Genomic DNA, 17,046 nt, shown 5'->3' with positions numbered 1-17,046 from the left:
AAAATCAAACTCTGTAAGTCGCTCATTATTCCCGTCCTGATGTATGGCGCTGAAGCGTGGACGATGACAACATCCGATGAGACGACTCTTGGGGTTTTCGAGAGAAAGGTTTTGCGCAAGATTTATTGTCCTCTAAACATTGGCAACGGCGAATAACGCAGATGATGGAACGATGAGCTGTACGATTTATACGACGACATTGACATAGTTCAGCGAATAAAAAGACATCGGCTACGCTGGCTAGGTCATGTTGTACGGATAGAAGAAAACGCTCCAGCTCTGAAAGTATTCGATGCAGTACCCACTGGAGGAAGCCGCGGAAGAGGACGACCTCCACTCCGGTGGAAAGACCAAGTGCAAAGTGACCTGGCTTCACTTGGTGTTTCCAGTTGGCGCCAAAAAGCAAAAAGGAGGAATTAGTGGCGCGCTCTGGTGGATTCGGCTATAATCGCTTAAAGCGGTTCCTACGCCAAATATGTATATATATATATATAGTTTTGTGCGCTCATAAAAGCTTCGTTTGTAATATAACACGCTCGTTTAACAAATGAAGTGTGTTTTTGGAATGAAAGTATTACGCATTAGCCCATTAATTGTAGGTATGAATATCATAGCGGTGTACTAGTTAGTGATTCTTGAACTGCCAGGAGCATTCGAAGTGCTTTAGAGCATAAACATTTAAAATAAAATTTCAAATCATTGCACGCGGAAAATTAGTTTATACGAAATCGATATAAAATTGCAAAAAGAATTTTCGGGTAAAGGCTAGTATTTGCTAGAAATGTCCTAAAAAGTAAGAACATCTTTTTAATAGGTAAATTTTATGGAATATTATGAACTGAATCACTATTAATTTTTAATGTCGAAAATTTATCATAAATAAACATTCAAGAAGACCATGTCTATCGGAAGATAAAAATCAAAGAGAAATCGCTTTCTTCTAAACTAGTTTGAAAAATAGCGTCCGTTCAAATATTAAGTGCCCTTTATGTCCCAAAGAAATGTCGCGTCCTCATAACTAGTACTTACGTCAAGCCACGTCATCTTGTGCTAGAACACCTCCGATCCGTTCCCAGTATATTAATGTTATGTCAAGGGACTGTAGAGTTGCCTTATTGTTTATAATAAACATTTAAATGATTGATATTCGTCTTGATTATGTATCAGTATATTATCACCTGAGAACTTTCCACAAAGTAATTTAATAAAATGCTATATTTATGTACTCACTGCCTATTATATTCCATACCAGTTGCGTTCTTGACCCGCCGCCAGTTATAGCGAATTGTTGCTTCTGTTGGTCCTAGGCGCCAGCAAGCGATGCAATCAGTGTTCGCAATGCAATTTAGCGCAATCAGTTATCAAGCAATTATGTGCAACGATGACTTTGGTAAATTTCAGATTTTCTGTCATTTTGTTGCATTTTGTTTTACTTTTTATAGCACTTAATTTGCCCCACGAAGCGATTCATTATTGCCGCCAACAATAGGAGAAGCATGCAACACTAAATACAAATAGCAGTCTCAGCACACACACACACAAAAAGGCAGGTCTTAGTACATACATTTTAGTACGATTCGACATTCAATAATTCTATTTGATATATGGCATGACACATACTTGTGAATTAACCCGCAGCGCTGGCGCACGCTTAAAATTATGAGTACTGCTGATGGCAGAAAATGCGTTTTATTGTTGCCATACGAGTTAGCGGCAGAATCAGCAGACGAGAACAAAAGCACGTGCTGTGGGCAGTAAAAATAATGTGTGAGTTTCGTATTTCATTGGCTAAAATTCCGTTCTATCCCTAATACTAAACTAGATAATGCGTGAGTGGTCACTTTTGAAACAACCAGCAATGTAACTGTTTCATTATTTTTATATATGAAACCCATAGAGCTTTTATAAGAAATGACAGTTTAGTTGTTGTTGTTTAAAATTATCCGTTGGTAGTCGGGTAGTATCCTAGTAGAATTTGGACTCTAATCAGAAGCTTTCATTGGGGAGACGTTATGAGTGTCATATTAAATAATAATATCAAACAATTATAGTTCAGCACAGATATGTCGTTAAGCAACTTCTTGAGAACTCTGACTTGCTAAAACCGCTTTTCTATACCAAAATACTGTCTTAAAGCTCTTCCCCTAGATTCCTTTTGTTGTACTACCAACTGTTAGGCATTTCTAGAGTGGTACCTAAACGCATGCTCAATAAAATGGGGCAATTAAGGAGAAGAATGTGCTAGCAACTATTTAAAAACGGATTCTCAAAATCATATATCTGCGTAATTGCTTGTGCTGGCTGTAAACGCTCATAAATCAGCATCTTGCGAATGCATAGACAACGCATAGACAACAACAATAACAATAAAAATGAATAGGCAAATTAAAAGTTACAACCACAAATATAGAAAAATGCAGAATGTTATAAAGAAAACAAGAACAACAAAGAAGCAACAACCACCCATCTGAGTATAGCTAATAAGCAACAGTTGGCAATAATAATATATTCTTGTGGTTGGATTCATGCGCTTACGTATGCGTTTTGTGATTTGCAACATTGCATTCATGCCAGCTGCAACAACAGCAATTATTTTGCACTTCACTGCCACAGAATTGCCAACCAAGTGCCGCCGCGAGTACAATGGGACATGTGGCAGCCACTGTAGCTCGCGCTAGCAGCTACTCAAGTACGTGGCACGGCAATTTAAGCTGAAGGCGCATTTAAATCGCGCTTAAATCGTTTACCAACAACGATAAAACCTTAAACAACCAACCATTGGATAACCTACATATATACTTCATAAGTGGAGTAGTTTATTGGTGTGCGTCCTTCGAAAGTGTTCAGTGCGTCCTCTGACAATGCTGCAATTCAAATACTATTTTTATGGGTCATGCCACATGCTGTATCATGCAAATATCTCCCTTCCGCTTTTTTGTCTTTTGAATATATATAGCGATACAGAGCTCATATCTGGCAATATTTGATATAGATATTTGAAAGGTCTTGAAATAACCTACAAAACGACGCTATGCATGATTAGTTTTGATATTGCGTTCAACAGTTATAGACGCGTAAACATGGAGTTCACTGACGCCGAAATTCGCGCTAAAGTTTTCCTTCGTTAATGGCAAATCCGCTACAGAAACGTTCCGTGAGGTTAATGGTGTTTTGGGTGATGGTACTTTATCACCTCTATAACTTCGAACTGCGGGGAATGGTCTCGATTCAGAGCGGGTGAAAACGACACCATGGATAAGCCAGCCGGCGGAAGAACTGTGACCACGAATACCGATCATATCATGGAAAACATCGAGTTAGACGAAAGACCTGTGACGACGAATACCGATCAAATCATAGAAAACATTGAGTTAGACCGGCATGTGGTATCTCGTGACATCGCCCAGGAAATAGAAGTTTGTCAGGAAATCATTTTAAACCATCTGCAGAAGGCTGGATACACAAAAAAGCTTGGTGTTTCGGTGTCGCATGATTTAACGCAAAAAAACCTTCTGGACCGAATCAAGGCCTGCGATATGATGCTGAAACGGAACGAAGTCGACCAATTTTTGATGCGGATGGTGACTGGCGACGATCACATATGACAATATCAAGCGAAAACGGTCGTGGTCGAAGGTCGGTGAATCATCCCAAACAGTGGCCAAGCCGGTATTGACTGCCAGGAAGGTTTTGCTGTGTGTTTGGTGGGATTGGAAGGGAATAATCCACTATGAGCTGCTTCCATATGGCCAGAAGCTTAATTCTATCACCTACTGCGAACAACTGGACCGCTTGAAGCAGGCCATCGACCAGAATTGGCCAAAAGGAAGAGTGTAGTGCTCCACCAGGACAACGCCAGACTACACACTTCTTTGATGACTCGTCATGGCGAACGCCCTTGGTGGTGTAAAGTTGAACTCAATAGAGGTTTGTGAAAAGTGGCTGTCCGAGTTCTTCGCAAATAAGGAGGGGCTTCTACGGGGGGTATTATGAAGTTGCCATCTAGATGGAAACAGATTATCGAACGAAACGGCCCATATTATATAACCTTGTGCTTTTGTAAACAGATATAAATGGCTGATTGATTTTGTAAGAACTTCTTTACGATAAATAAATTTTCTGCCTACTACTGCTACCCTCTGTAATCTCCCAAATATTATCTTCCGATTGCCTTGAAAACAGCAATTTTATTCTTTCGGATCCGAACTAAAAGTTCTTATGATTAAGTTGCCATTATTATACAATAATATAGAACTCAATGCGATTTTGAGAGAACGGAACGGAAATAATATTGGAAGCATGAACCATCCAACACTGGGTGAAGAAACAAAAGCAACTGTTGCGCAAAACAAGTAGACAAATTTTTAATAGCGAATGTCACCGCTAGAAGCCCCATAATGCGATACTTTTCTCTTAAGCTAATATAAGGAATATGAATAAATTTGCTTCGTAATATCCCAATTTGTTCCTAAATCTTCACAAAGTAATTCATTTAATACAACATCCATTTTTCAGCATCAAAAAAATATTCCACACAACATTGTGTTGCCACAAATTAGACATTTACATTATCAGGCTAATCGTTTTATGACCACTAACTACAACAACAAAGCACCATGCTTTAGCAAACATCAGTTAAGACCACAAAAACGCAATCGGCAGGAATTAGCACAATGCCTAATGGCTTAAAAAGTAAATAAGGATATTGCTGTATATGTATATAGGTTTATATATATATATATATATATATATAATACGCCAAATTAATTTGATAATCTGGCTACTTAAACAAAGAGACAGCAGCGCCATCAAATTAAGGCGCGCAAATGTTGCAAAGTACAAAACAGTGAAGCGCAGCAAAAATTAAGCGCCAATAAAGTATAAAATAAATGTATATATATATACATATATATGGTATATATTTTTGTACATTTAAAAAATGAAGAAAACGCAAATGAACTCACCATCCTCTTCGGGCACCTTTTTGATTCCACTCTTGCTGGGTTTATTATCCGCAATCAATTTGCCACGATAGACGCGTTCATTTTCTTGTGCCGCTGCATCCACCACCACATTATTCTGCACTGATTCATCGCCTACATTAAGATCAGGCGCGAAATTGCCATCCGCCTGTTGGGCTAAATCTTCATTTGCATCCAGCTGATTGTCCTCGAGTGGTGGCACATCGCCTACACCGCGCCGCTGTTCGCGTCTACCGCTTTCCACGTACGCGCCACCATCGTTCCCTGCCACACCGCCACGATCCACGCCGAAACTGCCACCGCCCTCGTAAATACCCGGTTCAGCGTCGAGCGCGTTAGGGGGCGGTGCGGCAGCACCGACGTTACTGCCACCACCAACACTTTTCAGCGCCAGCGACATGCCGTTCCATTTGCTACTGCCACCTTGTGAAGAGTCATCGTGGTATAGGAAGAACGCCACTGTGAACCAGATGGCGGTAAGCATGGCAACGATTTTCACAATGGACGCAGAGCGTCGACGCCAAATGAACACCATTTCTTGTGCTTGTGTGTATTGTGTCTAAGTTTTTCGTTTTTGTTGTGATTGTATTTTTGTAGTGCTGTTAGCGCTCTCTGCGCCGTTGACTAGAAGTTGATGTATTTCAATGTTGTGCGCCTCGTTATTGGCAATATTTCATTTAAATGCATTGACCCTATGACTAGCACGCTCTTGCAACTGCTCTCATTTTCTACTTCTACAGTCAAAATGGGTTATTTTTGCCTCTTTCCTTCACAGTCTCAGCAAGGCGTTGATATATATTTATTATGCGCCTAAATGTATGCCTCAATTAGTTGTAATTTATGATTTGCAAATTTCGCTGATTGAGTAGCGGCGATTTTCGTTTACCTTGCAAGTTGCTGTGTTGCTTTTACTTGTTTATATTTGTTTGTTTATTTACCAGCGTAATTAGTTAGCATAATTTTGGACGCCTAACGTCGTTGTTTGGCTTAGAAAGTGAGTGAATGTTTGCTGTTATCGCTATTTTGTAGATATTATTGTTTTATTAAGCGCTGATTAATGATATATATATTTTTTAATTGAAATGTCTTTGTGTCTACTGGAAATTCTCACAGCGGTTTGCACCTGGAGATATGCTTCAAAAATTTTATTTTTTAATTTAAATGCAATTGATATGTTTTTCTGAAGACTTTTAGTAGGAAATATACAAAAATTGTCAATAAACAAGTTTTAGCGTATTTTTTTCAATTCCAGCTTTGTTTTTGTTTGTTTAGTAGTTTTCCACGTAAATGGCATTCGCTGTATTTACCTTGTCCTGTTCGTATTCAACTATTCCTTCACACTCATATATTATTTTGTTTTTTCACTTCTCTTGTTTTGCTTTCTAATTTGAAATCTTCTTCGTGCTTCTTTCACAGTTGCTTTCTGACACAAACTATGGACAAAAATCACTAGCAGCAAGGAGTTTTCTGTCTCTGCTTTGCTTTTTCACATACGCTTTTTATTTGTATTTATTGCCTTTGCACCGTTATGTACTACTTGGTTTTGTTGTGTGTGCGTTTTTGCTGTTTATTCAACATCCACTTTTATTCATTACATTTATTGTGATGACCTTAACCGCATTGTCGTTTTTGGTTCATCGCATTAGTAAATATACGTGTCTTCAATTTTGCCTCATAACTTTTTCACTCCGGACATTCAGACTCTGGTCTTCTGTTTACTTTTAAATCCTTTCCTTACTACTTTTTGTGAGATTTTTCATTTCAGTGCTTCTGCTTCGTTTGATTCATTTGTTGTATGCGCTGTTGTTGTTTTTATTTATCTGCAAAAGAAAAATGAAAATGAATGAGTTAAACAAAAGTAGAGGATGTTGCAATCGAGAAGAACTATTACTAATACTCAAATAATGAAAAATAAAATTTAGGGCACGCAAAAAATACATTCTTTATGTCTTATAAGATATTTTTTTCCTTATATTTGTTCGGTATCATCCGATACCATTTTGTTATTATTTCTGTATAGAAAAATCAGAATGAATTGATAAGTTCTGCTTATTTTTTAAGAATTTATTAATAACTTGTGTATGTAAATATTTGTAGATAATTAAATTTTTTTTCAATGTGCCAATCAAAGAAAATAACGATTGTTTTTGCTGTTCATAAGAGGTTGGAAGTTTATCAGCTGATTGGTAATTTCTCAATAACTAATAAAAACTCGATTTGTTTTCGATTAAAAATTAATGTAGTAAAATAAGGTTTTTCTTTTGAATGGTAAATCGATCTAAATCAGCAATTTAATTGAACAAAGGCCGGTTAATAGATCAATTAACTTCTGTGCGAAAAGGCACAGACTAAATTGGTTCTATCAACTTATATTGTACATATATAGGAAATATAGGAGCTTCAGAAATAATCGACAATATTGAGAGTATCTCACTGATTAGTACTCTGCTTCGTCAAGAAATTAAATATTAAGAATAATTGCATACAAAGCTTTCGCAACCCGAAAATCCTAACTCAATTCCACACGTTGGCAAAACACCTTTAAGTAAATAGCTATTATATTTATCGGTTTTCCATTGCCATTCGATTGACGTATATACAACGTGACAACTGATTGAGCAGCAATAGTGCGAAATAGAGTATATTGCATATTGATGATTACCTTCCCATGTATTACAGTTATTTTGTTTGTCGCTTTGTTTCATGCTGTCCTATGGCATATTTAATTGCTTAGATTATTGTTGGTCTGAGATAATTGATGGCGCTCGAATTGTTATATTTAGTCATAGTAGTGTCCGAGGTGTTCGAATAGGGACCGAGAGAGTGATTGAGATTGAATGATGACAAAGCGTTGGTGTTGTTGTAGTGATAATTAACTGGCATGAGAATGTTTTCAACTAACATATTAGTGACTAAATAAATTAGTGAACGCGTTCGATAGTTGGAACTGGGTGATAATTTTTGAGGAATGAGGAGATAGATATGGGAGTGAATGGCAAATAATGCAAAATTGCAAACAATTTTTAATAAAGATAACAATGACTATAAAATTGAAATATGGTGCTGCGGTTAATGAGGTAAAAGCGAGTATGGAAAATATTTTTAATTTTATGAAATGTATAGCTGTTTTAGAGCAGTAATATATGTTCAATCAAGTGGGAATACCCTTAAAAAGTATCTTCGAAAAATGTTTCATAGATTGGTTTTGTTTTAGGTAGATATATACTATATCATACATTTAATTAAATATAAAATTTGAATAATATTAAAGGTTCTCACCTTTTATAAATATATTTCAACAAGTTGTGTTAAATTTAAATATTTAATTTAGTTCTTCTACAAAAGTTATATTATTTTGTAAGAGTTCGAATACATCCACAGTCTTTGTATTTATTTATTTTTTAATATGTTTTTCGGTTTTTTTAATTTATAAAATGTAGTATTATTTATAACTAATAATTAAATTCATTATTATTAAATAATAAAAAATAAAAATAAGAGACTAAAAAGAAGAAAATTATACGAAAAACTAACGAAAGTGAAAATGAGGAATGATTATTAAAAAAGGAGAATAGAAATGGAAATCAATTAGACTTCGAAGACTTGACTTTTCATGTTAGTAAAACAAAAAACTATAAATCTGTCACCAATTAAGCTACCAAAGCTCAATTTTGAAACAAATTGTTTTATTATTTCAGATACTGAATAAATCAAAGCAAATCTATCTCCACAAAAGTTTCACAATTCATAGAAATATTGTAATTAATGATGCTCAAGGACAATAATAGTCTTTTCACACAGCCAAATTAATTGATCAATTAAAATTTTGATTGAGAAACCAGTTTTTGCACTTCATAATGCACTTCATACCTACTAATCGATAACCGATCAGTAGTAATAGATTTTATTGTTATGTTTTAGCAACGACATCTACCGTCGTGTAACGTGAACAACAATTCACCGACAACCGGCACCGGCCTTTCTCGCAGAGTTTCATTTCATTGTCAATTCGATTAAAATTCAAATAAAAACATTGGAGTTTTTTATTTTTTATGGTAAATCGATCTTAATAAGCATTTTAATCAGCAGAGGCACGTTAATTGATCAATTAGCTCCTGTGTGAAAAGGCTATAAGGATATTACATCAAAAACCAATACTTTTATTTCATTCCCCCACTGTTATACTTTCTCTCATACCATATATGGCTATATTAAGAATTCTTGCGCGAAAGCCCTCTAACGTGAAATTGTTACCACCATCATAATAACTACAACTATTTTATATTCATATGCGTTACTAGTTTTTGCCAGAAACATGTGACAAAATAAAAAGGAAGAAGTGGTTGACCTCCAACAATAACTATAGTTCTGATGGAAATTAGATATATATGAAGAGAACAGCGAACAGTTAGTAATAAACGGGTTTGACACTGTCAGAAATAATTTATAATTAAATTGTTGACATTCTTTTAACTGTGCAATTAAGACTACTCGAACATGATTTATTTAGTGTGCAATTAGTTAGTCATTCAAGGAGGGCATTCATGTAAATTTAATGACAGTTAAATACTAATTGTGTAATTAGTAAATTACAGCAGCGTATGGTATTTGAAAACTAACTAGGGATTAATTTACAGAAACTAGCATTCCAAGTCACTTAATTTAATCAATTTTTAAATTAAGACAATTAACAAAAATAATTGGTATATTGACTTAATTAAGAAATTTGAAAAACAATTACGAAATTATCCTAAATTTCTCCATTCGTTTTAAAGGTTTTTTTTAAACAAACATCAATTTTTTAAATTTAATTTAATAATAATAAATATTAAAATTTGTTTTCAGTGTATGAAAAAATTGCACCTTTTTGTTTTACCTTTTTACAAACATTCAAATCATTGACATATGCGTTTGCGCACAATGCTTAGATACTTACAGTGAATAAGCATTTGAATTCAATGAAAAAAGTCAACAGACAAACAAACCGGTTATTGGCGGTCAACCACGGGAAGCGAAACCAACTATTTTCAAATGCACTTTGGTATGTACATATCTAAACCCGCATGCATACTTAAGAGAGTGAAAAAGTACAAAGAGCTATGCTAAGAAGAATCGCAATCTATTGATTAGTACTTGCACTTACAGACATACACACACTTTCATATACTTATATACTTAGATATGCAGCTTTAATATTTGCCATTTATTCTACTCTACGCCTTTTTGTTGCAATAATGCTATGTTACGCTATGCTATGCTATGCTATGTTATACAGAACGTACTTACATAGACTTTTTTTTCTATTGATGTGGTCAACAAACTCAATTGCAGTCAAGTGCAATGGCTAATAGCTAATGGCTAATACACATGGTTAGTTTAGTTGGTGAACAAACTGAAATTAACCGAAGCGCAACCGAGAACACGACAAACAAAAAACATGAGCTGCATTGGAAACTGGAAATTCTATGCGACTGACAAGCGTGATGTGGAGAGTTGTTACAAAGGTGTTGCAACAAACTGCTGAAAAGGGATTTGTTTTTGCTGTTGTTGTTCAGTTTCAGTTTTTGCTAACTTCCCTGAGGTGTTGCGCGTAAATGTTTGCAGGAAGATCATTGAAGCGGCTGTCAGGTGAAACCACAAAGGCGAATTGAATGGCGAGGCTAAATTGATCAACCGATAGCCGGACATAATTGTACGAAGAGCATCGTAGAGGTTGCTCGGTGTAGGGTGTGTTGTTGGCCTCAGAGTACCTTATGGTATTAATTGACGAAATATATGTGTATTTTATAGATAAAGTACTGTAGTTATACCCGGTAAGAAATTTTGGGAAAAAAATACTTAATACCGTTGGAAAATATGTTGTCGTCGCTTATGAACCATGCAATGAACCACTGATTTTTAATCGTTCTTTATTCAGAGGGATACATTATTGGAGGTAATTTGTTCGTAAATTGAGTCAACATATTTAGTATTCACACACAATTCAATTTTGCAGACTTCTCTTATTCTGAAGTTGTAAACACTTATGATCATGTTGCAAAATGCTATATAGTTGAAGCAATTAAGTAAGCACTATTAGTTCAGAAGAACGTTGAAAAGTTCCTAGCACCTAGATTTAGAAGCAAAGGCCAAGCTCAATTTTCACTGTACCAAAATTTGAATACCTGCTCCGACTCAAATGCTAACTGTTTTTCTGCAAATCACAGCGGAAAAAGTTCAAAATATAATGAAAAATCACAGAAGAGAGCAATACTATAATTAAAATTGCATTGAATCAATTAAAATTAATAAATGGTTATAAAAAAATACATTATAACATGAAAAAGCGTTCTTATATCATAAAACAGTTATAATTGATTATAATGATGAAAATGCATGCTGTATGAGTACACCATAAAGTGGAAAAAATATGGAAAAAATGTAAACAATTCAAATAATAAAAACAATTTAAATACCGAAAGCAAATGAATGACAAAGTTTTATAAAAAAAACGAACTCCAACCAAAATATGAGCAATTATATTGAATTTATTATGATGCAATATTAACACCAATGTCACTTGCCACTCCTGTTTTAAATAAACGTAGACATAATGAAGAGTAATTGTGAAATATTTCCAATAAAAAAGTACCTTTATTAAATTATGCAACAACAGCCTTAAAAGCTGCGACAATCATTGTTAAAGGATCAACTGTTATGTCGCCAGTTAAGAGTGTAATTAGTGGACTGACAGCGACAGCTAAGGATAATAATATGGTTGATGTAAAAGGCTGACCAGCATAATTGGAAGGTAAGTTATGTACTTAATTATTGTTTGGCGCTCTGAAATGCGAAAAACCGCAAATAATTAAACAAATAAATTACCAGATAACCAGAGGTTGATAATGAAGATTTTAAATTCACGCAGTACAATTAATGTGTTCAGTTTTAAGGTAATTTAAAAATACAAAAGTGTTAAGCATTACTACACACAATCCCAATATTGTACGAACATTTGAATTGCGATACGAATTAAACAATACTCAGAAACACCATTTTAACTAATCAATTTCATTAACTCATTAAACCAGTAGATCTCTCGTGAATGGTCGTGTTCACATTTGTTCAGTTTGGATGGCATCAATGGCACATATTTTGGGAATATTGATCGGAGAAAGTAAGTTGATGACACAATCAAGCACTGTTTTCTACTAACAAATGCTTCTACGATTTTCAATTGAATAAAAATACATACTTTTAAATTTAACTGGAAATAAGTGCAGAAAGCTATCATGAAATTTCAATACTTCTCTTGTTTTCCCCTTATCAACACAGTTCTCTACTATGTTGCTTTTTTTTCCGCAGTCTTGTGTTTTCACACGGTCAGTGGGTGCATAAATATTTATGGCTCTGAGCATTAAGTGCTCAACTGATGGCCATGTCGTTGCCATGTTTTGCTTAAATTGCGATTTGCGATGAGCAACCCGTTGATACTTTATGCTTTGCGGTGATGAACAGGCTACAAATAATTAACATATTTTATTATAATTATTGTTGGTATTGTTTTGTGCTTGTGCGTGTCTTTCTGATTAAAGACGGTATTGATGAAGTGCGCTGCTATAAGGCGGCAGCAATAAAACCAGGGTTAGCTGAGAGATATACATACATAAACACAAATATATTATAATATATATTACATTGAATTTTTCTTAATATATTTTTATACTCTCGCAACAAAAGTTGGTATGAGAGTATTATATTTTTGTTCACATAACGTTTGTTTGTAAGTCATAAAAATAAACGAGTTAGATATAGGGTTATAAATATCAAAATGATCAGGATGACGAGACGAGTCAAAATCCGAATGTCTGTCTGTCCGTGCAACGGATAACTTGGGTAAAAATTTAGATATCTTAATGAAACGTGGAATACGTGTTTCCTTGGCACCCTGAGGAGGTTGCTTTCGAAAATGGGGAAAATGGAATGGGGACCATTACCAAGCCCACAAAATGGCAAAAACCAAAAACTTAAAAAGTTTCATAACTAAGCCCTAAATAAAGTTATGAAAATAAAATTTGGAATAAAGGATCGCACGAGGAAGGGGCATAATTATATGTTATTTTTTTGGGGAAGTGGGCGTGGCCCGCCCCCAAATCGGTTATTTGTACGTATCTCGCAAACCAATAAATCTATATAAACCAAACTTTATGCAGTCGGTTCTCTTAAATACCCCACCACACACCATCAAAATAGTTGAAATCGGATAATAACCACGCCCACCTCCCATACAAAGGTTAGGTTGAAAATTACTAAAAGTGGGTTACCTCATGGAGGATGGAGTCATATGTAGAAGTTCACGTAAGTGAGGAAAGTTTCTGACTGTCATTCACTTGGGAGTGGCCAGGAACGATTCTTTTACATGTGGCTCAAGCAGCTCACGACTTCCGGTCTTAGACCAAGTATCCTCTGGGTAGACAACAGACATCCGTTTGGAGGCGAGCTAAAGTGAGAAGGCGAAACCCACTTATGCGGTTGTGCGTAGGGTTTGGGACCCACCACATAAAAACACCCCCCAATGAAAAGAACAAAACAGCCTCGGATGAGAGACCCCAATTTTGATGACGACCACTGCAAACGTTTAAAGGTCTACGATTTAAGGGCATGCACCTGGAATGTCCGGACCCTTAATTGGGAGAGGCACCTTCCCAGCTGGTTGATGTCCACGTAAGAGTAAAGGCTGACATCACCGCAATCCAAGAAATGCGATGGACGGAACAAGGACGGAAGAAGGTGGGTCCTTGTGACATCTACTACAGCGGCCATATAAAGGAGCGCAAATTCGGTGTTGGATTTGTGGTGGGAGAGAGACTACGTCGCCGAGTCCTGGCATTCACCCCGGTGGATGAACGTCTTGCCACAATCCGCATCAAAGCGAGGTTCTTCAACATATCGCTGATTTGCGCCCACGCCCCAACGGAAGAGAAGGACGATGTGATCAAAGATGCTTTCTATGAGCGCCTAGAACGCACCTATGAGCGCTGCCCCCGCCACGATGTCAAAATCGTGTTTGGCGATTTCAACGCTAGGGTGGGTAAAGAAGGTGTCTTTGGCACAACAGTCGGAAAATTCAGCCTCCATGACGAAACATCACCAAACGGTCTGAGGCTGATCGACTTCGCCGGGGCCCGAAATATGGTCGTCTGTAGTACTAGATTCCAGCATAAGAAAATCCATCAAGCTACTTGGCTGTCCCCGGATCGAATCACTCGCAACCAGATCGATCATGTTGTGATAGATGGACGACATGTCTCCAGTGTTTCTGATGTGCGTACGCTTCGTGGCCCCAACATCGACTCGGACCACTATCTTGTAGCAGCTAAAATACGCACCCGCCTCTGTGTAGAAAAGCGCACACGTCAACAAACACAAGGAAGGTTCGACATCGGGAAGCTGCAATCACAACTGACAGCCGAACGATTTTCTACTCGACTTGCACTCCTGCTCTCTGAGAGCAGATATTCACCATGCGCCAAATTTTGGAGAAGACCGTGAAAATAGGATCGAAACACACCGTCTCTTTGTCGACTTTAAAACTGCTTTCGACAGCACGAAAAGGAGTTGCCTTTATGCCGCGATGTCTGAATTTGGTATCCCCACAAAACTAATACGGCTGTGTAAGCTGACGTTGAGCAACAACAAAAGCTCCGTCAGAATCGGGAAGGACCTCTCCGAGCCGTTCGATACCAGACGAGGTTTCAGACAAGGTGACTCACTATCGTGCGACTTCTTTAACCTGATGCTGGAAAAAATTATAAGAGCTGCAGAGCTACAGAACGCAGAATCACTCTTGCCAACAGGTGCTACTATGGACTAAGTAGGCAATTGAAAAGTAAAGTCCTCTCTCGACGAACAAAAACCAAACTCTACAAGTCCCTCATCATTCCCGTCCTACTTTACGGTGCAGAAGCGTGGACGATGTCAACATCCGATGAGACGGCACTAGGAGTTTTCGAGAGAAAGGTTTTGCGGAAGATTTATGGTCCTCAGAACATTGGCAACGGCGAATACCGCAGACGATGGAACGATGAGTTGTATGTGTTATTCGACGACATAGACATAGTCCAGCGAATAAAAAAACAGCGGCTACGCTGGCTAGGTCATGTTGTTCGAATGGACGAAAGTGCTCCAGCTCTGAAAGTATTCGATGCAGTACCCGCTGGTGGAAGCCGAGGAAGAGGGAGACCTCCACTCCGATGGAAGGACCAGGTGGAGAGGGACCTGGCTTCGCTTGGTATAACCAATTGGCGCCAAACTGCCAGAAGGAGGGATACGTGGCGCGCTGTTTTGGACTCGGCTATAACCGCGTAAGCCAGTCAAGAAGAAGAAGGGTTACCTCACTAACGAAAAACGTCCGAAACACTAAATTCACATAAGAAATGGCAGATGGAAGCTGCACTCAGAAAAAAAAACCATATCTCAGGAACTACTCGACCAATTCGAATGAAATTCGGTATATAATATTTTCTTGGCACCCTGACGACACGTGTGGAAAATGGATGAAATCGGTTCACAAATACGACAACTTTCTATATAACTCAATTTTGAAGTCCATCTGATTCCTTCACTTTATAAGATAAACATAAGGAACCAATGAAGATAGCGAAATAAAACTTTACACAAATACTGTATATGATCTATGGCATCACTTGTGAAAATTTTGAACTCAGTGCCCCATGGTAACTTTTCACCGAAAATTTCGGTAAATCTCTCAGATATCTTAATTTAATTCAGAGGAAATATTTTTCTACTAATAGTGTGTCTCTGTACCAGAAAAGGTTAAAATCGGGTCATAACTTCCCTTATATATTTATGAATATATGAGAATACCTCATTATAGGATTTTCAAAAATACCATGAGCTTAATAGCTTATAAATCGGTTAATATTAAATAAATGTATATGCCGAATATATGGGTCAAATTGTGTGTTTTCTTTATAAAAATATAGCAATAAATTGCGAGAGTATAAAATGTTCGGTTGCACCCGAACTTAGCATTTCCTTACTTGTTTATATTTACTCTGTTGAGGCTGATGAATTAATTAATTAATGGCACATCGTTAATTATGCATGAATTGGCATGCACACTAGCTCCATTTTGTGTGTACGTGGGTGTCCTTTGATATGATTTGGCCCTATTTATCTAAGTTGAGCCACTGTCTGTAGTCTAAATGTAAATACGTGTAGTAATAATAGTATCAGTGACAACAACCAACAACATGTAGCATTTCCTCTGTGTAAATCACAGCTTTGCATGAAATTGTGCGGTAGCTAAAGCAGAATGGTTTGTGGCATGTTTCGATTGACATTGCCAAGTGTTAATACATTGGCGCTGCTCTAAATTGAGTTCAGAAACAACAGCAATAACAATAACAACATTGTCGCACATAATTAATGGGCACGAGTATATTACATGTAGATTCCCACCAATTCACAGTAGGCTAAGTCTATATGTATGTATGTGTGTATACACTGCCAGCTCAAGGACACACGCTTCAATGATTAATTTGAATCGGACTGTGTATTTCCTAAGCATCGATCGATGGCACGCCCGGAAAATTAAACGAATTTATTTCATTGAAATATAATTCTTTTGTAGAAATGCTAATGAGTGTTTATACAATATTTGGTGAAGATTAATTTCGCAGTTCTTTTGTAGGTGAGCTGTAAAAATTATGTTTGGAATTTCGAAGCAAAACTAAAATGAACCTGCCTGATTATGCTAACCAGGGAATCTGATTACTGTGTCGGTGGCAATAAAAATTGGAACTATAGACATAGTTAGTTATAAGCTTTTAACCGTTCTTGAAGAAATGTTCAGGCTATAAACGGAAAATGATAAAGCAGGGAATATTTTGAATATTATTATAAAATAAAATAATAATATATATAAACAATATGTATATAATATAAATAAACCAACAAATAAACAACTTTGAACTAATCTCACATCTTTGGAAGACCCACTCGAATAAAAAACCTGATAAGACATTATAGATTTTCAAATTAAATGTGTTTTGCTTGAAAG

General features: G+C 36.6%; 1 protein-coding gene across 3 annotated transcripts in view; it reads right to left on the bottom strand.

The window, feature by feature from the left end:
- LOC105219881 (putative polypeptide N-acetylgalactosaminyltransferase 9) overlaps positions 1-17,046 on the bottom strand; it is a 112,177-nt gene that overhangs the window by 15,740 nt on the left and 79,391 nt on the right. For all 3 annotated transcript variants that reach the window (XM_054234821.1, XM_054234823.1, XM_054234822.1), the window contains one exon: positions 4,965-6,802. In XM_054234821.1, coding sequence (XP_054090796.1) covers positions 4,965-5,517 — 553 coding nt within the window. In that variant the 5' untranslated portion in view covers positions 5,518-6,802. The remainder of the gene's footprint in view (positions 1-4,964; positions 6,803-17,046) is intronic.

Source organism: Zeugodacus cucurbitae, chromosome 6 (assembly GCF_028554725.1).
Source record: "Zeugodacus cucurbitae isolate PBARC_wt_2022May chromosome 6, idZeuCucr1.2, whole genome shotgun sequence".
Classification (NCBI taxonomy): Eukaryota; Metazoa; Arthropoda; class Insecta; order Diptera; family Tephritidae; genus Zeugodacus; species Zeugodacus cucurbitae.
This window is presented reverse-complemented; position numbering and strand designations above follow the sequence as displayed.